General features: G+C 41.2%; 1 protein-coding gene across 2 annotated transcripts in view; it reads right to left on the reverse strand.

Moving 5' to 3' along the window:
- LOC113015805 (aryl hydrocarbon receptor-like) overlaps positions 1 to 27,253 on the reverse strand; it is a 65,270-nt gene that overhangs the window by 7,061 nt on the left and 30,956 nt on the right. For both annotated transcript variants that reach the window (XM_026158122.1, XM_026158123.1), the window contains 5 exons: positions 18,605 to 18,694; positions 15,590 to 15,713; positions 7,177 to 7,313; positions 4,301 to 4,506; positions 4,109 to 4,218 (listed from right to left, as the gene is read on the reverse strand). In XM_026158122.1, coding sequence (XP_026013907.1) covers positions 4,109 to 4,218; positions 4,301 to 4,506; positions 7,177 to 7,313; positions 15,590 to 15,713; positions 18,605 to 18,694 — 667 coding nt within the window. The remainder of the gene's footprint in view (positions 1 to 4,108; positions 4,219 to 4,300; positions 4,507 to 7,176; positions 7,314 to 15,589; positions 15,714 to 18,604; positions 18,695 to 27,253) is intronic.

Consider the following 27,253-nt stretch of genomic DNA (forward strand, 5'->3'; position numbering starts at 1 on the left):
ATCGGTTAAAACACTCGACTCGAAACACTTCCCGCAAGTCGAGCTGCCCGAGATTCACAGAATTTACAGAAAATGATACATTTGTGTGATTTATATCGTTATTGGACGATAGAATTCTTATATCGGGATATGAGATTTTGGTCATATCGCACAGCCCTAGCTTGAACCCACACAGAGAAGCTTCAGAAAGTCAATAAACAGAAGAGAGAGATGGATAATTTATTTTAATTAAATAACAAAGGGATGGAGCTGTAAAGTAACATTTAAGATTGAACTGTAAATTTTCTTCAAAGCAGACTTGCTGCACAAATACCAACATGGATATATGTGATGTAAACACTGGCATTTTCCCGAGGGTACAGAGAAAAGGATCACCACTCAAACATACACTGTGGAAAAGAAAGAAAAATAAAAAAAATATTACTTGGGGAAAAAAGAAATAATTATCCCCTGTATTGCTCACACAGTGCTGGTTGGATAAATTCAAGGGTGATATCTATGAAACTTCAACTAAAGTAATACATGCCCCTCTTTGTCCCTTTGTTGTCCTCAAATACTTACAGGTAAAATGTGACAATAGGAAAGAGATACAGCTGTTAGGTTTATAGATCCCTGAACATCTGATTGCTCTGGTTTTTTAAAAAAAGTATCAGGGGGAGTGGACACAGCTGGATTATGAGACACAGGTGAAGCTAATGAAAGACAATGTGTCTGGGGAGGAAGTAAAATTAAACACTAGATGCTAGAGATGAGAAGCTATCAAAATAAAACAGGAAGTCAGAGCTATAACTGATTAGGGAACTGCACACAAAAGATGACAAGACAGGAAACAGAGGGAACACTCAAAAATTAACATTCACACTCGAAAATTACAAGTAAATTATAATAGAAACCAAAAAAACCCCAAACACTCCAGAAAACATAAAAATGAATAAACAAAACTAAAACACCAAACAAAGAATTCATCAGTGCTCAAATGTTCAAAAACCCACAATCAGACCTAGGATGATTACAATCTGCCCCGCCGATATATCGATATAAGACACTGGCTGATATATTGGTATTGACATTTTGAAGGTGTGATAAACAAAAAAGTAAAGAAGAGACAGGAGAAACAGCCTTTAAGTATATTATGAGTGTCAGCGTTCCAACTGGAACGCTGCAAGCAACCATCTGATCTGAGCAGAGTCGGGCAGAGTGTAAACAAGCAAATAAAAAAACTGCACATAAAAAAGTTGGGGAAATCTGTTTATGTTTTGTGCATCTGAAAGAAAAATATCAACTTATATATCATAGTTTTAAATCACCAAATATCGGTGATGGTATCTGTACTGGTTTTGGTCTTAAAACCACTGTATCGGTCAGGCATCAGCGCTTGTTTTTTACTCCTCAGAGAAACGTCAGTTTTTGTGTCACATGAAAGGAGACACAGACAGAATACATGATACTATTTCTACTTTGTGATATCAAATAACAGAGCCAACATCATCTGTCTTCACTTAGGGCTAATAAGATACATAAGCTAATGTAACGTCATTTTTTGTTCATGGTAAATAAAAAGACGCACAGATTTAGTGGAGATCAGTTTGTACTATACCAACAGAAACCCTGAACTTCGCAGATCTACAGATGTTTTAAGAAATCCTGAACCGGATTAGCAGTCTTTGTTTAAAACACGTTTGTGTTTAAAAAAAAAGTAAACAAAATGAATCATCTGCTTTCTTCCTCCAAATCACCAAAAACGTGAAATCATCCTACACAGTTTATCTGCTCTTATTGTCATTATGAGGGAATTTTTGTGTTCTGGTTTTATTACACAGGGTCTATGATATAGAAGTGATTTACCTCGCCTCCCATCTGTGTTCATCCGAGCATGCTGAATGTGCATCTCTGCGTTTCTATGCATACATCTTCCATTCTGTATGCATGAGTAAATGCACACAGCATGTATGTGTATGTACGTGTGTGAGATGTGCCTGGTGGTGGTGGTGCGGGCGTTGCTCGGCGCCATGGTTACACATAACCGGGTCATTCGGTACACGAGGTAAGTAGGACACTTGACTCTGGCTCCTCATCCATGAGCGCCTGTTTGTGAGCTATATGTGTTTGACATGTAATGATGAGCCACACGTGAGGTCAGTAAACTCTGACTCAGATTACAGATTATAGATCATAGAGGAGATTATGCACTGACTCTAATGGGACATTTTCTGTCCTATATGTTTCCTGTGTGCCTACAACGGATTCCTCAGAAATGGCCAGATGTGATGTGCATCAAACTTGACCTGCAGCAATTTAAAAGGTTATTTATAGGTTGGAAAATAATCACAAGAATACTCTCGTCCTCTGAGTCACATATGGGCAACTATTTCACCATAGGACAAATCTCAACCCGACCTACAACATCTGTAAAAACAAAAACAAAACTAGGGATTTTCCTGCATACAAAAGACCTGAGTGCCCACAAAAGAAGTTCTGACCTTCCACTAAAGGAAGGTCAGAACTTCTTAATCTTAAAATTAATCTTGAAATGAACTCAGTCCTCCTCCAAAGACCCAGTTTGTACCAGAAAGAAACTCTCTAATCTGTCACGTTCTTGTATACATTCATTAAACATTATATATATATCTTCTGTGTGATAACACATAACAGATCAAAGATCAGCTGCCTCCTCACTAAGTGCACCCTTAGTCCCTCCATAACAATTAAGTGCTAGCCAGGTACTGCTAATCAAATCTTCACATATGTGCACCTCTATAGAAGAAGTTGGGGATGTGTGCTGGTCTGGAGCATTCAGGTGTGTTAACATAGTGACAATTCTCTGAGCAGTGGATGTACCAGTAAATTCACTCCACAGTCAGACCGTGCAATGTTTCAAAAAACCCAAGAGCTACATCTCAGACTCCACAGGCCTCAGTTAGCATGTTAAATGTTGAAGTTCATGATGGTTCCATTATTATCCATTATTACCTCTTCTTTCTAAAAAGAACACGGCAGCACGGCTTAAGTCTGCAAAGCTGCATCTGAACAAACCACAAGACTTCTGGAACAATCTCCTTTGGACAGATTATACCAGCCCAGTGAAGATGTTTGAGCATAACAGACAAAACCAAACTCAGCTTATCAGTACAAACACCTCATACCATCTGTCAGAGCAGTGGGGTGTTGATTCGGGCTTGCCTTGCAGCCACAGGACCTGGACAGCTTGCAGTCACTGAGTCGAGCATGAACTTCTCTGTGTAGCAAAGTATTCTAGAGTCTAAGTCTGAGGACATCTGTCTGACAGCTAAAGCTTGGACCAAAGCTTGGACCAAACTGGGTCATGCAAGCACAGCAGCAAATCTACAACAGAAGGACCGAAAAAGAAAAGAATGAAGGTGATGAAATGGTCCAAACCTCAACCTAACTGAAATGCTGTGGTGGGACCTTAAAAGAGCTGTACATGAACCTCAATGAACTGAAGTAACACTGTAAAGAAGAGTGGGCTAATATTCCTCCACATAATTGTGAGAAACTAATAAAGTCATACAGAAACAATTACTTCAACTTATTGCTGCTAAAGGTGGTTCTACAAGCTGCTGAACCATGGGGTGTACTCAGCTTTTCACATAGTTTCTGCATTTTGGTTTAGTTTTTGTACTTTCTTGTTGCCATGAAGGCTGGTGTTATGTTCCCGGGGTTTTTGTGCTGAGTTGAGTTTTGGATTCTTGTGTTTTTACTGAGTTTTTGTTCAAGTTTTTGCCTCCTTCTATCTCTTCGCTGTAATGTCTTTGTTTTCTTTCCATGTTTCACCGATACTCTTCTTTTAATTATTTCCTGTTTTGCATTTATTTTGGTTTTACTTCCTGATCTTTTCCCTCCTTTCAGATCGTCAGCCCTGTCCTCACTGCTGCAGAGCTCTGCTCTCCCCTGTGTATCATTGTTCAGTCAGACATGTGTATTTTTACAGTCTTGACCTACACCTTCCAATGTAGTTGTGGTTTTTTGCTTACTTTAAGTCAGGCCTCTATCTATATTTAATTCCAGTACTTCCAGTCATTTGCACCAGTAACCTTTCAGGCTGAATGCTGCAGAGAAGCGTACAGAATGTAGAACAGTTGTGACTTACTACGGACGTGATTTTCGGCGCAGTACAGCATGTCAGCAGCGTGGATGAACTGGTATCCTGAACCTCGCACTCTCAGCTCCGCCTCGGTGTATCCCAGAACTATCTTACCCCTAAAAAAACCCCAAAACAAGTGTAAACAAAATTATTAAATAATCAGAATAAATAATCATGTTTGCCAGTGCTATGATATACTTTGCATCGCACGCCATGGGCGTGAAGTCCAGCTTGTGTTTGGTCCTGAAGATCATGTTCCGCGTCCTGATTTCCAGGATGGCTGGAGGCTGGAGGGGCGTGGCGATGGCAAAGAGCGCCAGCTGGGGCGGCGTGGTTCGGTCGCTATCGCACTGCTGCCGGCTCTGGCCGTGAAGGAACTTCAGCCGACCCTGGATGTTGAGCGCCTGAGAAGGTTTGACAGCGTTAAAATCGCGGTGTTAAGTCATTAAATCCGAGGCATTAACTTCATCTCCGTGAAGACAGTGAGACAAATGAGAGAGCCCAGAGTGGTTCCTGCTCAGATCGAGCTTCTCAGCAGACACATAAGTGCTGCTTCCTCTCTCCCTGTCAAGCAACATCAGTCTTATTTACACTGCTGGGTGATATAGAGAGTAGAAACCACTTCAGGATACACTGTAAACACAGTAACATGATTCTGAGCAGTATTGAAGTGAATGTTACAGTTTTTAGAGGTCTTGTTGAGAAAATAAGACTCCTTATTGTCATTCTTTCAGCAGAACAGCAGGACTCTTAAACTAACCAGTAGAAAACAGAAGTGACATGTTCTGTAATATTAAACTTCAGCCAGGACTTTTGATCTGAAGTTATTTAAAGGCCCATCCATGTGTAACGGGGGTTATTGCAGAGGTAGACCACAAAATAATCCTTTATTGGCTGGTTAAAAAGGCACTGAAACACAATGTCAGAAAGGTAAACAAACTAGGAACATGAGGAACAACATAGGGTAAGAGACAAAGGAAAAGGAAAGACAGGCGTGTATCCACAAACAGGGGTGTCAGGTGATTAGAGAGCTCTGTGAGCTGGGGAGGAAACACGGGAAGCAATCAAACCCAGGAGCAATGAATGTTCCCAAAATTAGTTCCCACGCAAAATTATGGTTGAATTCATGAAATGTACGTGCTGACTTTCTTCTCAAAAACATGAGGAACCATTGGCCTTATGCAATCTCCACACTATCCGTATACTGCCCTGCCCCCATTTCTCAGTTAGCCATCGGGACAAATATCTGTCAGTTCACAATGCAACTGTAAACTGTCTCAACTTTGCAATTGAGAAATGGAAAGAGCAGCAGAAAGACTCCCTAACTTAAAAGAATAACAGATACGATAAAAACAACATAAAGGGGTGGAGCTGGAGTGAAAAAGGGTTGCAAAGCAGCTTGCAGAGATAACAACAGCAACTGTGGTCAGTGTCAAATGTGTTGGTGAGATATGGAGAGGATTTAGCTCTTTAGTGTCTTCTCATTGGTTATGCCTAGCAAACAGAAGGTTTGAACAGCAGGTGGGTGGGGGCACCTTAGAGCTAATCCCTAATATCAAAATATTAGGAACAAGCCCTAAAGGATGATGTTTTTAAAGCAACACCCAGCAATAAGTTGATGATGTAAACTTTAACGTGTTGTTAACATGTTTTGTTGTCACCTGAATCCACCTCCATCCTTCATAGCTAAAGGTTTCTGATAATGGAAGTTCAGTAAATATCACAGAAGCCTCAGGGAGGCTGTAACAGAGCAGAATGGTTGGATCAGCAGCCCGCAGGGAGGTTTTTACAGCCTCACAAAAACCTAAAAACACTTTCTCCTGTCTGCTGTCCTTTTCTCACCCTGCTGCATCTCATGTGAAGACCCCTCCTCCCTGTCCTCCTCCTCCTCCTCTGTTAGCTCTGGTTAATTGACCTTGGTGGGTTTCAGAGCCTGCGGCCGTGATGTCAGGAATCTAGCCCCGAATAGCAGGAGGGATTACAGAAAACAAAGCCATAGCAACCGGTAGACCGCGGCAGAAACCTGGCTTACTGCTCACGCAAATGCACGTGTGAGAGGGAAGACTGAGAGAAGCTGGTTCAAAACCCACCACAAGTCCTGCTGAAGTACCTTGGAGCAAGACAACCAACACCTTTAACTCTCTCCTGCATGTGCAAGCCTTCAGGTGTTTCATAGAACAATAATACATTTTTAATCAAATAGAAGAAGCTGCCCTCACCTCCGCTCCAATCTATATTTTTTATTTATTTATTAAAATATTATTTTTGTAACTTTTAACTTAAAAGCCCTAAAAATCTCCACCACTCAACCACATTATGCTTTTCTTGGTGGGAGCGGCAGTGGCCTGTCTGAAGCGTCCATTCTGACTGAGCAAGTTTTCCCCCAGAGCTGCTCTCACCTGCTGTGGGTGGTGGCGAGGATTAAGGGCATTTTTTTTCCCCACGACCCCGAGGTTCTCCTAAGGAGGATTATGGGAGTAAATGGTAGCTTCTGATCGCCGATGGTGATCGCCGAGGTGGCACGCCATACCGCCGGCAGTACAGTAGGGTGTAGCGGTGTGCAAAAGTCACAGCTCGGTGTAAACCTCACAGCTTGTTTTTAAGAACCAGCAGAAAAAACCCCAAAACTGTCCATAATTATTTCTGTGAAGATGCAGAATACTGCATAATAAGACTCTGTGGGCTGTCTGCTTGCAGTTATAGAAAAAAATAAAAGGAAAACTCTGCAAAGACAAATCTGCATCATTCGCATGACGAAATTAACAATTAAAGCACAAAAACTGTTTTTATGTACACCCTTAAGTAACAGGCCTCAAAACACATTTTTAACATATTTATTTAAAAATCCTTTCTGCAGCAGGAGGGTGGAGCACTCTATGAGGTCACACTTATCCATGAATAGAAAAAAATGCCTGAAAGTGAGTGTTTTCCAGTTATCTGAAACAGACTTTTGTTCACATTGAATATAAACATCTAACACTGGAATGAGGGAAAATAAAATCGAAGATGTTAACTTTTATCTGTTTCCTTGTTAAATTGTTAAAATCTAAAGAATAACGCAAAAAGCGTCTCACCAGGAAGCCGAAGGAATTGTCCAACAAACAGCGGAAGCGGCAGACGAAACTTCGCTCCAGGAAGGATGAGTTTTCAGGGGGCAGCTGTTCGGGATTGTAGCTCACCAGGCAGGAAGAGGTCGACACCGATTTCCCATCTGAGAACGATATTTTTAAATGATATTTTTACCGTGTGGGTATATATATATATACAGTCACTGTAACAAGAACGTACACCCTCTGTCTGTTCTAAGGTTTTTATCAGGACATAATCAAATAATCTTTTCTGTATGACTTTATCAGTCTCTCAGTGGATCCATTATGGCCCAGTCTCCATTCAGCACTTGAGTTCATTGAGTTTTGCAGGCTTTTGTTTATGCACAGCTCTTAACTGTGCAGCAAGCCCAAATCATCACCCCACCACCACTGTGTACTGTCGTTTCCAAGCGATTTCAAGTCCATCAATCTACACTGAGTGACTGTTCAACTAAGACTGATGTACCTCCATGGATGTGTGCTGTGAAATCAACTGTGAGTTGTGGTTTAGTGGCTGATGTGCAGTCTCCTGTGTGTTTTCTTTTGTGTGCATGCACTATAACATTTAGACCAACTCTCGAGAGGGTTTAGTCAAAGGTCACCTCTTCTGGCCTCTCCGTGACCTTGGTTCAGCAGAAACCAGCACATCTCCTCTCTCTCTCGACTGGATTTGATCTTTCAGCTCTACAGTTTTTACAGAAATAAGCCATCTTCGGCCTTTCAGTGCTTCATAACAACACCATACTTAGCCAGTACATCCACAGCTGTAATAACATTTACACGAAAGTCTTTCTATATATATGTTATTTATGCTTGCCGGGAGATTTGTAATTCTAATTGGACCACAATTACCAAATGTAATTGGAGCCATTTGTAATCCAGTGTTAAGCCAATAGATATATAACTGAAGAAGCCGCATTTGGAGTGTGTTATGCGTTTCTGTTGCCACTAACTTGGCCTGATTATGAGCTATGATCTATGCTCAATGCCAAGCTTTTGTCATACTTTAATTAACGAAACTAAGAAAAAGGGACTATGTTGTAAGTTGTTTTATGAGTCTTTAATTTGAAATATCCCAATCAGAAATCCCTCATTTGATCTGACTTAATGTTAAGTGAGAGTCCTGATATTATGAGCCATATATAGTAAACTGAGAAAAATATCGTGTGAGCACAATACTCAAATAATGCTGATAGGTGTGGTTAGTTTTATGGGTGATTAACAAAAGTTACGCTGTTTTCTAAACACAGGCGCAGTCAGTTAATTTCATTAGCAAGTGCAAAAAATAAAACAATTAGTAAACTGTGTGTCATAAACATCAGTAAATCGGTCTGCATGTCTGATTTAAATATTCTCCTCCCTACAAATGCATTCAACAGGGTCAGTCGATGAAATTTCTGAGTTCCCACCTCTTGCATTCAATCTCATCACTGTGCATTCTTTCTAAATACACAAAGAACCCTGGTTGGGTTGGCACAACTTGTTTGGAAATTTGTTAGGCCAATGTTGGTTTCTGTTAGACAGAGGGGAAAAAAGAAAGATGTGTACATTACAGCCCAACTTATACATCGGACGATATTAGCTATTTGCTGATATGTCAGCTGATATGTCAGATAGTATCAGCATTTACAACGGCTGATAAATAAAAATTAAAAAAATTTAAAAGCGATGGGTAAAAACTAGGGGTGCAACGATACACAAAATTCACGGTTCGGTTCGGTTCGATACTTTGGTGTCACGGTTCGATATTTTTTCGATACAAAAAAATGTTCATGCCTTTTTAATTTGTCATTTATTAAAATTATAAATATATATTTTAACTCAAAAGTACAGTTTTTAAATTTAACCCTAGCCCTTGTGCGCGTTTTTTATTTTGACAGCGAATGCGCACCTGCGGACCACTTATGTGCAGCCCTGGTTATTTAGCTCGTCATATCGCAGCCACAGAAATTCTTTTGTCCATGAAACCATAAAGCTGCACTTTCTTTTTGCCTTATAGTCTCATTTGTCATAACTTCTCCGTTTTGTGGTAAGCTTTTCTTTGGCTGTCACTTCTTCACCCCGACCGGTCTTATTTGGCTCAGCAGAACTAAAATATATATACTGCTACTTTTACACACGGACTCACATAAGCTCAGCGATTCTCTGCGCGATCAACCTTTCACATGTTTAAGCTGCGGGAGATTTCACTTGTCATGTTTGCATAGTAAGCTAACGATTAATAAGACGATGTCAGAGGAATTGGTGCACAAATTATCATCACTCACAGATCAGTGCTGTCATTGCAAAGTGAAAGCAAAAAAACAAGCGCAAATTCAAACGCGATTTCAATATGTCACATATTGACAGTGGCTCACCGATGCCAATGACATAATTACCCAGCTACATTTCTGAAAGAATGCAAAAGCATTGACATATATTTTTCCTACAATAGCCCGACGGCAGGGCAGAGAGATTTTTGTAGCCCGACTGGAAAGATCGCTAGCTCCGGGACGTCGGGCTAGCGATATTGCGAGCCCTGTATCTGATTGAGGAATCACTCATCTTTGGAAAAGAGAGTTTATTACAGAGAAATGTCTCTTTCCAAAATAAAAGCTATACTATCCGCTTCTTCTGGGCTATATTCTCAGCAGCATAAGGAGAATCATGTGCTAACAGCTGTCTAAATGACTCGGCTAAAGTTAGTAGCATGCTTGTTGTTTTTGTCTTTGCACTAGGATGATGTCGGTGTAAATGTGCAGTCATATTCGTTGTGTTCCCACTAGTGCTTTCAGGTTAATCTCGTTGAAATGACCTTAACGCCACAACACGGCAAATCTCCGTTAACGAGCTACCGCCGATCACCCTGTGCATGGGGCTAGACGGCCAACACGTTAACGAGCTAACTGCGCTAACACACTAGTTCACACCAATGTAATTAAGCATTGCATGGCACATCCAACATACTGTTTTACTTTAGTCCATGACTCGCTTACCTTCAGGGTCATACGTCACATGAAAACCAAAATAATTCCAAATGCCAGATCTGAATGAGGGTGGGGGAGGTCCATCTTGCAAGGAGAGCTTAACTTCTGTCTCGCTAGCTTGCCCTGCGCTCTTCCTCCTGACTATGCTGTCTGTGTTGAGCGCTCAGTGGATCTGCGCTTGACAGTGCAGCCTAGGCGGAGTAGTCGAAGGCAGATTCACTGAGCGCTCAACACAGACAGCATCATCAGAAGGAAAGTTGATAAAATAAATTACAAATGTTGTATTGTTCGATACATATGCGTACCGAACCGAAAGCACTCTATCGAACGGTTCAATATCGATACGAATATCGTTGCACCCCTAGTAAAAACCCTGTAACTATCTTATGCATCATATATAGTCGTATTATCTTAGTAAATAATAAACAAAATAATTAAAAAACTTACATGTGACAAATATTAGGGAAAAGAATATTGGCCTATATTTTAAAATCACCAAATATCAGTACTGGTGTTAAAAATCCTATGCTGGCTCTAGTAAAGGATACATTTGTTGATGTTTGGGCTTTCACTTTACCTTTCCTTTTTTTTCATATTGTGTTTTATGTGTTGAGCTATTCTGCTTTATTTCAATCAATCCTAAAACTGTGGCAAATTTTTCTGTGGCCTTCTTTAATTCTGCACCCTCTGTTACTGACTGTTCCATACCTCCTATGGCTGATGTCTTTGCAAATTCTTTGTTATCCACATGCTCCTCTATCCTTGACGTTGTGGCACCTCAACTTTGGTTAAACGACTTTACACGTGCCCTACGACGTGCGTGTTGCCGAGCTGAGAGGAGGTGGAAAAAAGATAAGCTCCAGGTATCTTTTGACATTCTACGTATGAGCCGTCTGAAATTTCAATACGCTGCTAAAATGGCTAAAGCAGCTTTCTTGTCAGACATTATTGTGACTAATGGACATAACCCTTGAACGCTATTTAAAATCTTTAACTCAGTGGTCAGTCCCTGTCCTGAAATACCGAGGGTGTCCTCCCCGGCTCTCTGCACACAATTCTTAAATTATTTCACAGATAAAATTTCATCTCTTAAGTCTCCACACTCTTCAGTGGTAAGCCCTGTTTCCATCTCAGGATGTTTATCAACTTTTAATCAGTTTGAGCCATCACTCCCTACCCTTAAGCAAATAGACTCTGTGCACCTTAGCATATGCTACTTCCGGTGGGGAAACTCCTGTAGGGCGCTTCGTTTCCAGTGTGATACTCGCTCCTTGTTTACGGCCGTTTTTTCCAAAACAAGTCAACCAAATAGATGAATCAAGCTGCGATTTACATTTCTCGAGATGTCTTGGGCATTTACGGAATATATCTGTAGATGATTTTTATCCACCTGTCGATATTGTTCCCCCATGCCTCAGAGCAACAGAGAGAAAGGATTCAAGTTCTATATTTCTCAGTATTTGTAAACAGCGGTCCCTCGTTTATCGCGGGTGTTATGTTCTAAAAATAACCCGCGATAGATGAAATCCGCGAAGTAGCCAGCTTTATTTTTTACAATTATTATAGATATTTTAAAGCTGTAAAACCCCTCACTACACACTTTATACACTTTTCTCATACAGGCATGAACAGTTTCACACTTTTCTTTCTTGTTTAAACACTCTCAAAGTTCAAACCTTTGTAGAAAAATAAGTCCAGTATTATAGAATGAAACCAAAAGTCAAACCCTGTTTTCAGGTCCAGAGCATGGGAATAGAGCAGCTGTGAGAGACTTCAACATTAATGAATCATTAATGAATCAGTGAATCAGAAGTCCAATTTTTTTGTGCGATGGTTAGCTTCCTCTGCCTTTTGGGTGCTACCGCAGGTGCCTTTGACGGTGTAAGACGTTTCGTCGACATTGTTGTTTGTTGGGGAAAAAACATACAGTACAGCACTTTAGAGTCACACTGCTAGCGATAGATGCAGCGATTCTGTACTGTACAGGAGAGACAGCACGGAGGAGATCGACAATGGTCTACAGCTGATCAGGACGCAGAACAGAATGCGATGTGTAGAAAAAAAAACCCCAAAAAAACAAAGCATGAAAACTTGCTCAAAAAAAAAAACTGTAAAAAAGCGAGGCCGCGAAAGTGAACCTGCGAGGGACCACTGTAATTTTGAAGGTAAGTGACAACATAACCTTCGTAAATACTAACGTATAGAAACCCTTACCAGCAATCTCGATTCATACTTATGTGCGATCTCATTTCCAAATTACAATGATTTAAAAAAAAAAAAAAAAAAAAAAGACGACGACGACTGTACCGCATTTTGATCCGGGACGTAATCTGCATGAAAACAAGCGCTCACTCTTCCTGCTCAACAAATGACAAGGGCGGAGCCTTATACCACATGATACAGAAGCTGTGCCATGTGATGCTAAAATTAGCAGGGAAAAAACAACGGAGAGCACGTCAGGGATGACGAGAAAGTGACAGGAGAAAATCCGTCCCGGTCAACCACCCAAACATCAATAACGGGAACCTTATACAGCGCTTCCCTATACCCGTCGAACTCCCGCAGGCACAAAGAAATTACGGAGGCTATTACTTATCAACTGACCAAAGATATGGCTCCCATCAACACTGAGCAAAACGAGGGATTTAGGAAAATGATCAACACCCTAGACAAACGCTACACAGTGCCGTCCCGCAACTCTTTTTCTATTGTTGCACTACCTGCTCTATACACGCAGTGTCGAGCAACGGTGGAGACGGAATTTCAAGCAGTACAACATTTTGCGGCAACGGCAAAACCTGAGACATTTGTTGTTTTTATGTTTATTTATTGTTTTCATGTTCAGTCTCAACTGTTACGAAGTTGATGTGCAGTTAATAAGTGCAATAAATATTTATACTGGAAAAGAGAATCGTGAGAGAATCGTGATCTCAATTCTAAGCCAAAAAATCGTGATTCTCATTTTATGCAAAATCGTGCAGCCCTACCAGCAATCATTCATTTATTTTTTTTGTGGCTTTTTTTCACGGTTTGTTGACATGCTGTGTAGGTGTGTACTTGACTAGCTGATATCGACATAACAGGGGAAACATCTGGCTTTGACTATTGTTCACCTGTAGTTTGAATGCTGAACATTTGCCTTTTTAAATCATAAGAACTGTCACTTTAGAGAGATGTGCTTCTTAATGCGAACGATGTGTCTTCTTTTGCAGTTTGTAATGCAGTTCTGCTTGTGTTGAGTGATGTAAACAACCGATCGATCTAAACTCTTTAAGCATCAAAATTGATCATTTGATTTTTTTTATGACACAGTAATGGTGAGCGTTCCCACCTTCTTATCTTTGTAACTTAACGCGATCTTTCTGTTTTCGTGTTTTGGACATTATTTTGGAGTACATCTTCGCAGTAGCGATTGACCGCAAAGTAAAGCTACCGGAAATATACAACCCTAAATCCGGAAGTTAGAGTTTTTCTCGTGCACAGGGTCTATAGTTGAACAACTGAAAAATACCAATTCTGTACACGATATCCTCCCATCTCACATTAGCAAGGATGGTTTTAATGCAATTGGGCCTAGTATTCTATCTTTAATGAATTCATCATTGTTTTCGGGCTGTGTCCCATCAGCCTTTAAACATGCTGTAGTGCAGCCTGTCCTCAAAAAAAAAGGAGTCTTGATCATAATGACCCTGCGAATTATAGGCCAATTTCCAAACTCTGTTTGTCTTTCAACCACGTCATAGCACTGAAACAGCTCTGCTGAGAGTCCTTAATGATCTTCTCCCTAATTGCCGGCTCAGGACGCTCCGCGGTCTTAGTTTTATTGGACTTGTCCTCAGCCTTTGACATGGTGGACCATAATATTCTACCAACGAAGCTAGAACATACAGTGGGCATTAGAGGTAACGCCCTTAACTGGTTTAAATCGTACCTTTCAAACAGGTCCTTCTCTGTGACTCTGGGTACCTGTTCTTCTTCTGTTGCATCTTCCTGCTGTGGTGTGCTCAAGGCTCTGTGTTGGGCCCCATATTGTTCTCACTGTATATACTACCTCTAGGCTCTATCTTTGAAAAATACAACATCTCATTTCATTGTTATGCTGATGATATACAAATTTACTTCCGGCTAACTGATGATGTCGCACTGTCACTGCACTGCTTCCTAGAGTGCATGAGAGAAGTCAAAGAATGGCTTTTGGGCAACTCCCTTATCCTAAACGAAAAGAAAACGGAGATTGTGGTGTTTGACAGTCATATCCCCCCGGGGCCAACTAGCTGGATCCCTTGCCACTTTCTTCTCTGACACTGTTAGCAATCTAGGTGTTCTGATGGATAGCTCTTTCAAATTCAATAAACAACTGTCCTCTGTAGTCAAATCTAGCTTTTACCAACTGTGTCTTATTTCTAAGGCTAAGCATTATATACCGCACAAGGATCTTAAAAGATTATTCATGCCTTTGTGACCTCTAGATTGGACTACTGTAATTCCCTCTGCTTCGGTCTCCAATCTGCCCTTCTCCATAGATTGCAGCTTGTCTAAAATGCTGCGGCACGCCTTTTGACTGGAACCAGAAGGTTTGCCTCTATCACCCCTGTCATTGCTGATTTGCACTGGCCCCCTATCAAATACCGTATTGAATTTAAAATATTGCTACTTACCTTTAAAATCCTAAACAATACTGCGCCTAGCTATCTGGTTGAACTCCTTAGACCATACACACCTGGGAGAGCCCTCAGATCATCAGCCCAATTACTCTTCGTACAGCCTAAATCTCGCCGTAAGACCATAGGTCACCATGCATTTTCCTTGGTTGCATCGAATTTGTGGAACAACCTTCCCATTGCTATTTGCACATCCGACTTCATCCAAACATTTAAATCACGACTAAAAACTCACTCATTTAACCTTGCTTTTCCGGTTAGTTAATGCATGTATCCTATACCTCACTCCAATACTATCTTCATTTTACTTAGTTACCATTGTATTTATCCCTTCACTTAATATCCATGTGTTTCTATTGGTTAGGATTTGATATTTATACCTTATTTAACTTTTATTCTTGCGTAATTAATGCTATTGACCTGCTAGCATATTCGGGACATTGTTAATGGTCTTTTATTATTGATGTTTTAATCTGCTGTACTATTGTGAAGCACTTTGGTGTACCCATGGTCTTTAAGTGTGCTATATAAATAAAAGTTGTTGTTTATTTAATCCCTGCTGTTATAATTTGGGTCACACAAGAATTTCAAAACTTAATAAATAAAGTTTCTCTTATCTCTTATCTTGTGACGGCTGCTCAGAGAAGTCCTTCCGGATCAGGTTTACTGCCTTGCTAACAAGAACACTCTCATTACTCTGGCCTAGACTTCGGTTTTATTTTACCCTCTCTACTCTAGTTTAGTGAACCAGACTGTCTCCGTGAAGCAGACCTGGAGGATCTGTTGGGGGTTCGAGGCTCACAGGGGGGTTGAGGGCCCAGTGCAGGTTCCTCTTGAATTCCTGCTGGTCATCAGTGTGGATCAGCTCAAACACACTCTGGTGCATCACATCAGTCTAAAAGGACAGAGAAGAAGAATTTAAAGGTCAGTCAAGGTGGAACACAAGTCAAATTTTAAGCCTAATTAACTTTTTTATTTTATACAGTAATGCAGACCAAAGACCCCATGAGTAAAGGTGGATGTTTTGGTGGAGCAGGCACTATCAGGAGGTACCCTGAGGTGCGCTTGATTCCGTTTGCCTTGAAGTGGAGCCAAGAGAAATCAAGTGTCACTGCGACTTTGCTTCAAAGAGCTGAATCTGAGCCAGAGACCTGCTGCGACTCCCATATCTGCTGTCCAGACCTGCCACGACCTGGCTTTGGACCCCAGTGAAACAACACTCCACCCTCCTCCCACTGTGGGAGGGGTCAGCGCGGGGTCACAGAGAGGAATGTTGACAGGTTGAAGTGTGACATGAAATGCGTTTCAAACATCAAACCAAGAGAAGGAGTTCATATCATACAGCCAATACTGCAGCTGATGAATGGATGTTACCTTCACTCTTATTATTTATCCTGTATACAAATATGTGAGAAAGCGGCTAAAAGAAATAATAAAACCAGAGAAAAACCAACGTTGTTTCTCTAGTTTATAGCAATGAACTACATTCACATTCAAAATATAATTACTTTGACCCAAAGATTTCCCAGCTAGAGTGTAATTATGACACTTCCCATGATAGTTAGCTACAGAAACTAAATTTTGTCTTTGGAAGTCACGAGGAATAACATGCCTGCGTGCAAAAATATTTAGAGTATGAGGATAAAATTCTGCATAGCATCATTAAAAATGAGTGAAGTTATAAAAAACAAAGCAAGTGATAATTCAGAAGGAGTCAGGTGAGAGGAACTGATCTTTCTGGAATAACCTGAGAGGATATGAAGATGACTGTTATTGTATTTCTTTGCGTTAGCCTGTCAGTTGGAGATAACGGGTATCATGGTGGTGTTTATCGACTTTCTCTGATAAGCCAGACTTTCTGCTTCCGGCCTTTCACGCATCATGTGTCAGGGTATGGCTGCATGGGAGGTAAGAGATGGACTCAGCAGACAAAAACTCAAAATCCAGCTTTAATGCTGATTGTTCACAGGAACAACAAAAAAAGACCAAAACCTCTGCAGGGCTGAAACCAGGAAGAACAAGAACAAAGGTCAAGTGGAGACTCAGACAATAAACACACAGGGGAACGAAGCCCGGGGAAAACCGGTCGGGAATGAAACAAAGGAAGTTAAACTCAATACAGGGCACATGAGTCGAGAGACTACCAAAATAAAATAGCAAATAACTATACATCCAGATAAGATCGGATATACAATTTGACACAACTAAACAAGAGCTAATCAACCTAAAGTGATTTAAACTAGAGACAAAATAGGGAACCAGTACCAGGGATTAAACTGATAAAAAGAAAGTAGAAACAAACAGTGAGGAGATCAGGCACAAGAATATTAACAGCACCAGAACAAAATTAGAAACCAAAATTTAAAAAACAAAAAAACAAAACAAAACTTCACAAACACATGATAAAAACCCCAGGACTGATTCTATCTGATAAGTCAGAGGATCCTCTTTTTATTTTGCTTTTATTTTATAAGAGCAGAAACTTGTCTAACACCCTCTGTGAAGTGAGCTTCGATTTCTTCCTTCAGGACGTGGGAGTACAGTCCTGTAGCTTTGTGGTTTTATATCTCACAGGATGGGGTATGGATTTACTTCTCTATTATGTTGGATCATGCTTATCTGTTGATGACTCACCGTCTGTGAACCAAATCTACTTATAAGTACAAATAAAGTAACCTGAACCTAAGACTGCTCCTGAGCACATGGGGGTTAACTTTGGCAGGCCCTGGAGCGAGATATTTCATTCTCTCTGCTAATTAAACCTCAATTGTCTGCACTCCTTCATAACTTGTGTCGCTGGTTTTATTAAGCCCAATGGTTGTCCTGTCACATTGTGTTGTGCATGTTATGTAGGAAAACAAATCCTCCTCGTGTCCCTCAGCTGTGTTGCTTAATCGTGCGATTGGGGTCTCCTGGGTGTCACCCTACGTTGGCTTGTTTCCAAACACTGCACGTGAGCAGGAACGGCAGCTTCACCCCGGATTTGAGCTTGTTTGGTAAACGCAAAGTGACGGGCCTCAGGTGGATGGGGAAGTGAGGGGTGAAAGGTCACGTTCACACCCCGATCCGTGTGTGTTTGTTTACAGTATGCTCACATACACTGTGTGAATATCTAAACCTGCAGGCCAGATTTAGACGCAGATAGAAAGACTTTGGGTAATTTGATAATCGCGTTGTCCAGAATGAGATTAGACTGGACGCAGTGTCGCCTCGTCGTGAAGCCAATTGGATTAAACCTCCCGTTCCATATGTGCGCTTCCTTCAATCCTCTTGCTGCTCTCGCAATCTACTTCATCTCAAGAAAATAACCAAAGGCAAAAAGAGCAGGAATGACCAAACGAGTGGACAACATGGGTCACTCAGATCCTCATCCAAATTTCCACCAAACTCCAGCATCTTCACTCCAGGGCCTGTCCTACTTCTTGCAGGGATTCTGCTTTGCTGTGTACCTTTATCTGAGTCGAAGCTCCAAATGGTTCATTCTTCAAATCTGTGCTTTGATAAATAAAATTCATTTTTTTGAATTTGAGGATGTGTTTTATAAGGTTCTGTAGTATCTTTGTATACAATGCTGATAAACCCAGCGTCCACATAAAAAGCAAAATAAAGACATAGAAACCTCTTGAGGTATACTTTTTTTTACTTTGCCATCACATTCTTAAGAGACTGATACCATTAGCTAGAAACAAGGAGACACAACACTCTGTCTTCTTGCTGTAACCATAACAACATCATGTAATCCAAAGTCTGACCTCGGTTTAATCATCAGTTGTAGGAATTCGTTACCTGATGGAAGCCGAGGTAATCCTGGATGGTGTGAGAGCAGAAGAAGATGATCCCCTCAGCCGTGACCACCAGAACGAAGCCGTTAAGGGCCTGTGGAGAGAAAACCTGACGATTGTATCATCTCACTGATGGTGATCACGTTTGTGATGTGACCTGATAAAACAGGAATGGGTCAGCGAGGTAAGTTTTGGATAAGTTTAACATACTCAAGATGCTGACATTCTTATGAAGCCACCGAAAAATATTGTAAAAAACAACTTTCATCCAGCATCTGATATTCCAACATGATCTCAGCCAACAGTGTTCAACAGTATAACTAAATATATGAATGAGTTACAAACAACAACCCCACCACCCCGACTCCATACAGCTACCATGTAGTGCAGTCTATCTACAGAGTTCAAAGTTGGACATTTTAAATGCGACAGAGTCACTTTTGTAGGCAGCCTCTAGTGGCCACTAGAAGAAAGGCAGTTTTAGGTACAGACACTGCAGCTTATTTAAATCTTTCGCCTTCACATGTGCTACCCTTAGTGTAAAAAAGATTACCTGAGAGTCCCACACTCGTCTCGCTCATGGCCTAACCCACCATCGCCCAAGGACACCGTGTGTGGAACTGAGACACTCCAATAGCTTTTACAAAACTGCTTCATTTTGCACTCTGAGACTAAGAACGACCTCCCTTTTGTTCTGTAATTATATGGAATAATCTCAGCAGAAAAGCTGCTTTCTAGAAATTTCATAAATTACATTTACAATGTCATTTAGCTGGAGGTAAAAGACAGAGCAAATTAAGACTTCTGAATCTCAAACTCCAGCTCTGATTAGTTCATAGAGGACCAAGAAGAGTAAAGGCTGCAAAACAAGAGCGAGCAGAGAGGAAACAAGCAGGGATGAGACTTCTCCCCGGGGCCTAGAGAGAGGCTGGAGAGGAGAGGATGTCAGTTCAAAGAGAAGTCATGTGGCGGAGGAGGAGGTTGGAGGAGAAGGAGGTCACTACTGAATGACTAACACCTCCATCATTGCTCCTCCTCTCCCTCCTCAGAGCCCCAGGGCACCGTGAGGAGGTGATGACACGGTGTCCCGACGCTGCCGAGAGTCACAGCGGCATGCTGCCAGCATCCGCCCGCACCTCTCCGATGAGGACCAAGATGCTTGCGACCTCCGTAGACGCAAAGTCTTTATATGAACGGACACGCATGCAGCAGACGTCCCCGGGTTTCTAAGACTCGGATCACTGCTGCTGGGCCAAAACTCAATGTTTGCTTTTGAAACCTCTTTGAAAATCCATTGCAAGATGTCAAAAATGCATTAGCATCAGGCCCGGAACGAGACAGGGTCTCTCAGCTGCTGAATAATTCACACTGTGGAGGCAAGTGGGAAGTGGGGGGTCTCACTTGAGGAGGGGGCTGCCAGCAACCCAAACTCTGATTTCTTCTAATAAAACCTTCATCCACCCAACTGTCAGTTCTGCTTCCCTGTAATCAGCTCACAGTTGATCATTATTTTTGCTTTAAAGACTGTCCTTTTAATTATACTGCCCCCTTGTCATTTTTACAACTACCGAGTGCCCTAATCCTTTTAAAAAATGTATTCTACATTTGTAGAATACATTACATTGTATTATACAAACTGTGAATGTATTGCTAACTACAGGTTTAAAATAAATGCACTGGTCTACAGTTTAGACTCACAACGATCAGCTGCAGGTATATTAGCGACAGATAAAGAGGGACGGCTGCAATTTTTACCAGGAATGTGTAAAAATTCCCCTTTCAAACTAAGAGCAAAGATATTTCCCACGAGTAATAAATAATAATAATAATAATAATAATAATAATAATAATAATAGTACAGCAGCTGCCAAACATAATTGGATTACAAACTTGAGTCCAGCTTAAGTGTGGGAAACCAGTAAGTGTAGTTTTAACTATTCACTTTTATCATATGGATGTACAGTTTTTACTTATTTTCTGTCATGTATCACATGTTCCAGAGCTGCTCAGAATTCAAATGATGAGGTCAGTATATGCACAAATAATCCCCCTAAGACAAAAACTCGGGATTCAGAATGCTCTAAACCCTCAGTCTCCCCTAGGGCTGCTCGATTATGGCAAAAATGATAATCACGATTATTTTCACTGAAATTGAGATCTCGATTATTTGACGATATTTATTTAACCCTTTAAAGCCAGAGCTTATATTATTTTTTTACATGCTGTAGTGCCATTTGTGGGAGCATTTCAAGTTGCTATATAACTGTTATAGCCCATATTTTAATAATATGTATGCATTAAGGCCATAGTAACTACATTAATTGCAAAAAAGTGCAATAAACTACAAGAAAATTGAAAATCGTTTTTGTTTTTTTACATATATTTCTACTTGGAGAAATTTAAGAGGTTTATCCCTCAAAACTTTAAATACCAAAAAGTTGCAAAAAATAGTTTACAATAACAGGAAACTTATTTTGAGTGTCTTCATAGTTTTATTTTGGAGATACACCAATTTTTATATACACTGCAGGAAAAACAAAAAAACAATCCTATGATGCAAATTTGCAAAGAAAACAGCAGGTGCATCAAAATAAACTATTTCCAGCTGTGCAATTTGAGTTCTAAGCATCCCAGAAACTATTCAGAAAAGTCAAACATGACCAGTATAGGTTTTTAAGGCCTACAAGTAGAAAACTACATTTCCGCAAAAATGACATCACTTCCGGTTTCGGCCAGGAAATGGCGGACATGTGATAGTTCGGGCTGACGACTTTTTCAATGTGGGAAGTGTTACGAACAGCTGATCGGATCGGCGAAGCGTGTTTCTGGAATATTATGTTTTTGTTCCTGCAAGCGCTTTTTATGCAATTTTTGCAAAGCTTTATGTGGAAGGAAACCGTGACCGAGGACAAGCTGATGGCATAAGTTGTAAGTACAACTCCTCTGGTTTCATATGCAAACAAATTATTGCGCTAGCTTACGCGGTTCAGGTTCTACAGGGATTTAAAAATAGTTACACAAAACGGAGCGTGCTGCTCTGACCGGCTTTAAAGGGTTAACAATGACTTTAAAAAATAATATAAAATAGTGTGCAACACCACTGAAGTTTTTTTTTTTTTTACCTCTCTTTTCAACCAACAGCAGTCACTCTCCTCTCCAAATAACTTCTGCTTAGCTTTCCGAGCTTCCCTTGGGTCCTCTTAATCAGCGGTCTCCAACCTTTTTTGCGCCACGGACCGGTTTATGCCCAACAATATTTTCACGGACCGGCCTTTAATGTGTCGCGGATAAATGAAGGAGGGGCTAATAATCGGCTCAGTCATTTTTAATGATCGTTGAAAGCCCAGATCGTAATCGTGATTAAAATTCGATTAATTGAGCAGCCGTAGTCTCCCCTAGTTTTTCTAATCTTGGTTCTTTATGATGTCATAGGGAGCAGATTTCCTTACTGGCTGTGGAGGTTCTCAGTCATCCAGGTCATGGTGATCTAAGGAGCTTGGAAAGAAAAGTGACTGGACTTCTTTAATCAGGTATCTGAGGCCTGGTGGGAGTCAAGAAGGTCGTTGACCCACTTTTGATCATGTCCCTAATATGATATCCCTAATATCGTCATCTCAGGTACAGAAGTCCCATGCACCTGCTGTTCAAATGGGCCTGTTTGTGAGGGACAGCCAATCAGAAGAAAACTTGCTTAAAGGGGAAGAGCTAAAAAAGCTCGCTTCAGAAGAGGAACTGAAAGGCTCCGAATAATAAGGATTATTTTGAGCTGTGAATGAGGAGAAATGAGGAGAATACACCTGTTAAAAAAACAGATGTTAAAATATTAAACAGAATAAAATCTGTATCTGTGCAAAATGTGCAAACACACACACACGCACAGTACACAGTGGAGTGGCACACATGTTCTGTGTATAAATATTTACAGTAGCTTCTTCTGTCTGCAGGTCGGGCTCTGTCTCCAGAGACTGAGACAGAGTGTGTTTGCATGTGTGTTCGTGTTATAAATGTTTGTGCGTTCCCTGAAAGACGACAACCCAGTGGCAGCAAGCAGTGCCAACAAAACACAGGAGAACTGTGTGTGTGTGTGTGTGTGTCTACTCCAGCCTCAAAGACGAATTTAAAGCTTCGCCTTGTCTAATCCGACCCTCTCCTCTTCCTGTTCTGTGCAGAGTGCTCTGAGTCGGCTGTCAGTCCTCTTTATCTCTGCTCCCGCACACACAATCAGCACTGGGCTGTGTGTGTGTTAGATTCAGGGCTATACTGTGAAACATCCAAGAATACTTTAAATGCTTTTAGTTTATTTCCACCAACACACTTTGTTCGTCTTCACTTCAATAATAGATGCCCTCACCGGATCTGTATAATTCATGGACTGCTGTCTGTAAAAGAGAGCAGTTGAAGGCAGGAGGGTTCAGCCTTCCTCTTCATTCCTGCTGCTCACCGAGCCCTTGGGATCAATGCATTTATCAATAAACAGATTGAGGTCGGTGAACTCTGTGTTAAAGTCTGTCTCTAAAATTATCTGCATTTTATAACTGGTCAATTCAGACTTTTATTCTGAGCGCCCTCTATGGGCTATATACCAGTACCAAAGACACTGAATAAAAATGTCAGCCATCTACCAGAATGACCTCCATACATTGTCTTTTCTTGAGGTCTAGTTTCGGCTGTTTTGCTGAATCAAAAGTTTTGCTGACACTGAAGAGGTACATTTCAGGTATGTCCTGTTATATAATGTGTGGACTACATTGCCGAACTTGCTAGCAGAAGAAGGTTTATGTTTCACATCATCCTTTAATCGACTGGAAAATGAAACAAACAAAATGGAAAGAAGAGCCATGATGCCACCTACCAAGGGCTGGCCGATATGGCCTAAATTCCATATCGCGGTTAAATTTGAAGCATGTGCGGTAACAGGGCTCTAGAGTGCGACCAATTTGGTCGCAAATGCGACCACATTTTTCAGTGGTGCGACTAAAAAAAAAAATTTGGTTGCACCTGTGCGACCAAATGTTCGGGTAGCAAAAAAAAAAAAAAAAAAAAATCTGCAACCTTCTCTGTGGTCAACAACAGACACACATTATGCCCCTGTCGTGGACTAAACCAATCAGAGATAGTCAGGGGCGGGACCTCTCTGATTGGCCGTGGTCCAGTTGAAAGTGCAGGTGGAAGTGGGAGGTGAGTAGCTTGAATAAAGCGATATCAATTAATTAAATCCTGAATCGACTTTTAAATATAACTGTGTTTTGCCAGAAACGCCAGATTCTCAGATTAAAGCTCACAAAACCATTTCAACAACAACCAAACAGCAAATGAGAGCAGGTACACGGATTCCACACAAAGACGTAAACACAGAACGGACCGACGCATCAGAATCAACTTTGTCTTTCTCGGCTTTCTCACCCGACGGCCCGTAGACGGACACGCTGTCGGAGCTTAGCGGTTCTGATGCGTCCGGTCCGCGCTGTGATTACGCACTTCAAATCCTATAATCTGGTGCGCCTTATGTATGAATTCTGGTTGTGCTTACTGACCTCGAACTGATTTTATGTGGTACACAGTGCTCAAAAATCTGTCAAAAAATGTTTAAGTACGACTTTCGTAAGCTACGAAGCCACACCGCTTGATAGATTGTCGGAGCATTATGGCTACTGTAGTCAGGAGCCTCGCAGAGTAATCTGGGTCCAAAACTCTGTCCACAACACTCCCAAAGTCAAACGAACACTGCGCCATCACTGAGAGTTAAAAACTGTCTAAATACTTTCATCTTTAATAAAATGATCAGCGTCCTGCTTTATCAGGTGTAACAATCAAGTTTAACATCAGGCTTCCGTGAAAACAGAATTTAGAAGCTAGCAGGAAGTTAGCTTGCTAGTTTCCACCCAAACATCATAAAGCATGTTCTGACTGAGAGATTTCTGAAAAATTTAAACGTACAGCTCTGCCATCGCTTCCAACATAAATGAAGACAGAAAACTACACAGCAGTGACTTTTATAGAGTTGCTGAAGTTGGACTAGCTGGTATATAATGATGTGCTATGTGATCGCTAGCGACACAGCTATGTTAGCATAACATTAACGCAGTGAAGCTGGAGGATGAATGCCAAACTTTTTTCCACTCGATAAAAGTTAACGCAAGGGTTCCTGATGGTTAGGGACAAATCGCATGGCAGGATGCTGTAAATGGATCAAACTTCAGTCAGGAGAACAACTGAGATAATCCATCCACAATACGAGGTTAGTCATTAATAACTGCAACAACAAGGGAATAGAGCAGCTGCGAGAGAATTTGACATTAATGAATCAATGGTATGGAAGTGGAAGAAGCTCAGTTTTTGGCTTTCCTCATATTTCAAAACGTACTTCATCTCTTTGCTATTACTGTTGCCCGGCATAATTTCCAGATGATATTGCTTGCAGCCGCTGCAATGCTTTAGACCAAAACAGGCACAGCTTGATGACATCATCAACATGCGGTATAGTCAAAATCTCTACCGTTGGCCAAATTCATATCGTTTCTACCGTATACCATTTATACCGCCCACCCCTACACCTACTACTACTGTATTTACCATTAAACACCTTTCAGTTGCTTATTTGCAAAGAATCGCCACAACAGATGGAATTACACAGCTTTCACAGTAATTTGTGTCTCCTCCTGCTCTAAAACTGATTATATTTTTAGGTGAATATGTTAACCACAACTCTATGGAGCCACATAAAGGTACTGTAATACAGTTCATAGGTTTATAAGGCGACACCGTCCCGGATGGTCAAGATTGGCATGCAATAAATGAGAAGTCAATCAAATGTCTTTGGATTAGGAAAAACAGCTAAATGTGCATTTAATCTCTTCTCTGCAATAATCTTATCAATTGTTTTTGCATTCAAAAAGACAGGCATGATGGACTAACAAGTGTCTAACAACAGTTTAGTCTTTGCGATCATAAAGCAGGATTGTCACTATGACAAACACTCGGAATAACGCTTTTTGGAACAAGAAAGTGGATGGTTCGAGGAAAGAGTACAGGAAGTCATCTGGAATGACCACAGGTTATAGTCCACAACTATCAGCCAGCTATCAGCCACCTGTAACACAGTCCTGAGAGTCCAAAAAAGACCATTTAACTAACATTCACACCTCAATCTCAGTAACCTTAATGATTCATGGGATTACAGGGTGGGGCAACAACTCACAAACATCCCCTGACATGTCCTAGAGTGTCTGGGCCCCCGTCAAGGCGACAGTCCTTGGGATAGGGAATTGAGTTCGAAAATGTGACCTTATTTCCGGGATACAACCACAAAGGATTGTAGGTAAAAGAGGCTAGCGTGCACGGGCTATTACAAGACAACAGTCACACAGAGATAAACAGACACAAAGAATGGCAAGAAGCTGTTGTATTATTAACTGCCATAGCCGGCTGCATGATAGCCATGGGAAGCCGACGGGTAAAGAGATCGTTTTTTGTCGGATTCCTTCGTGGAAGAAATATGTTCAAGTCATGTTTCTGAAGTCCCGAAGAGGCGATGGATGGCCTGGATTGCGGGGTAAGTCCCGAGCCACACCGTGCTACAACAAATCTCTTTCACTGGAAAGAACAATGACTGTTACTGCCCCCTCTCTCTTCCAGTACTCCGGAGCGAAGAGACAGACAGGACGTCTGGGGACGCCGCCGGGTTTTCTTTGCTCCGCTCCGATTTTAGTGGATTTTAATGTGTGGCTGACGCCACTGCTCGTATGGGTCTAACCTTTTCACTCCTTTGATTTTTTTCCTCGTACCTTTTTTTTGCCTTTCGTCAAGTCTGTCTTTGTACAGACCTGCCGTGTTCTCCTTCGTTTTGTACATAACTGTTTTGGTAAATGGTAAATGGCCTGTATTTATATAGCGCTTTACTAGTCCCTAAGGACCCCAAAGCGCTTTACATATCCAGTCATCCACCCATTCACACACACATTCACACACTGGTGATGGCAAGCTACATTGTAGCCACAGCCACCCTGGGGCGCACTGACAGAGGCAAGGCTGCCGGACACTGGTGCCACCGGGCCCTCTGACCACCACCAGTAGGCAACGGGTGAAGTGTCTTGCCCAAGGACACAACGACCGAGCAACCGGCAACCTTCTGATTACAAGGCGAACTTCCAACTCTTGAGCCACGATCGCCCCACGATTGTTTTGGGGGCAAATAAAATGCAAGTAGGGATTAAAACAGCACAATGAATGGTTACCGGTGCTGGAAATGCTAGCGCTTGATGCAGTGTTTTGATTTTGCTGCCGCTCGTACCTACAATGCAAGGCGCACATGTCACGTGAACTAAAAAGAAACATCTTTAAAACTTAACGAAGTCCAGGTGCCTTCGACTCCAGCACTTTAGACCACCAGGATCTGGATGACTGAAAGCATCCAGACATGTTTTCCTGTATTTTAATTTTATCATTAATTATTTAAAATAGTGTAAAACTTCCCAAAATGAACTAAATCTATAAAGAGATTGTAAAGAAACAACTTCTATGACTTTATATCCTTTGTTGTGTTTACAAGATATCCTGTTCAAGTCACACTAGGCCTGGACTGTGCTGTCATGCAATACCAAATTTGACCAGAAGACAGTGCAGTGAGTCAGTGTTTATTTAACCGGGTCAGTTT

This window comes from Astatotilapia calliptera, chromosome 23 (assembly GCF_900246225.1).
Source record: "Astatotilapia calliptera chromosome 23, fAstCal1.2, whole genome shotgun sequence".
NCBI lineage: Eukaryota > Metazoa > Chordata > Actinopteri > Cichliformes > Cichlidae > Astatotilapia > Astatotilapia calliptera.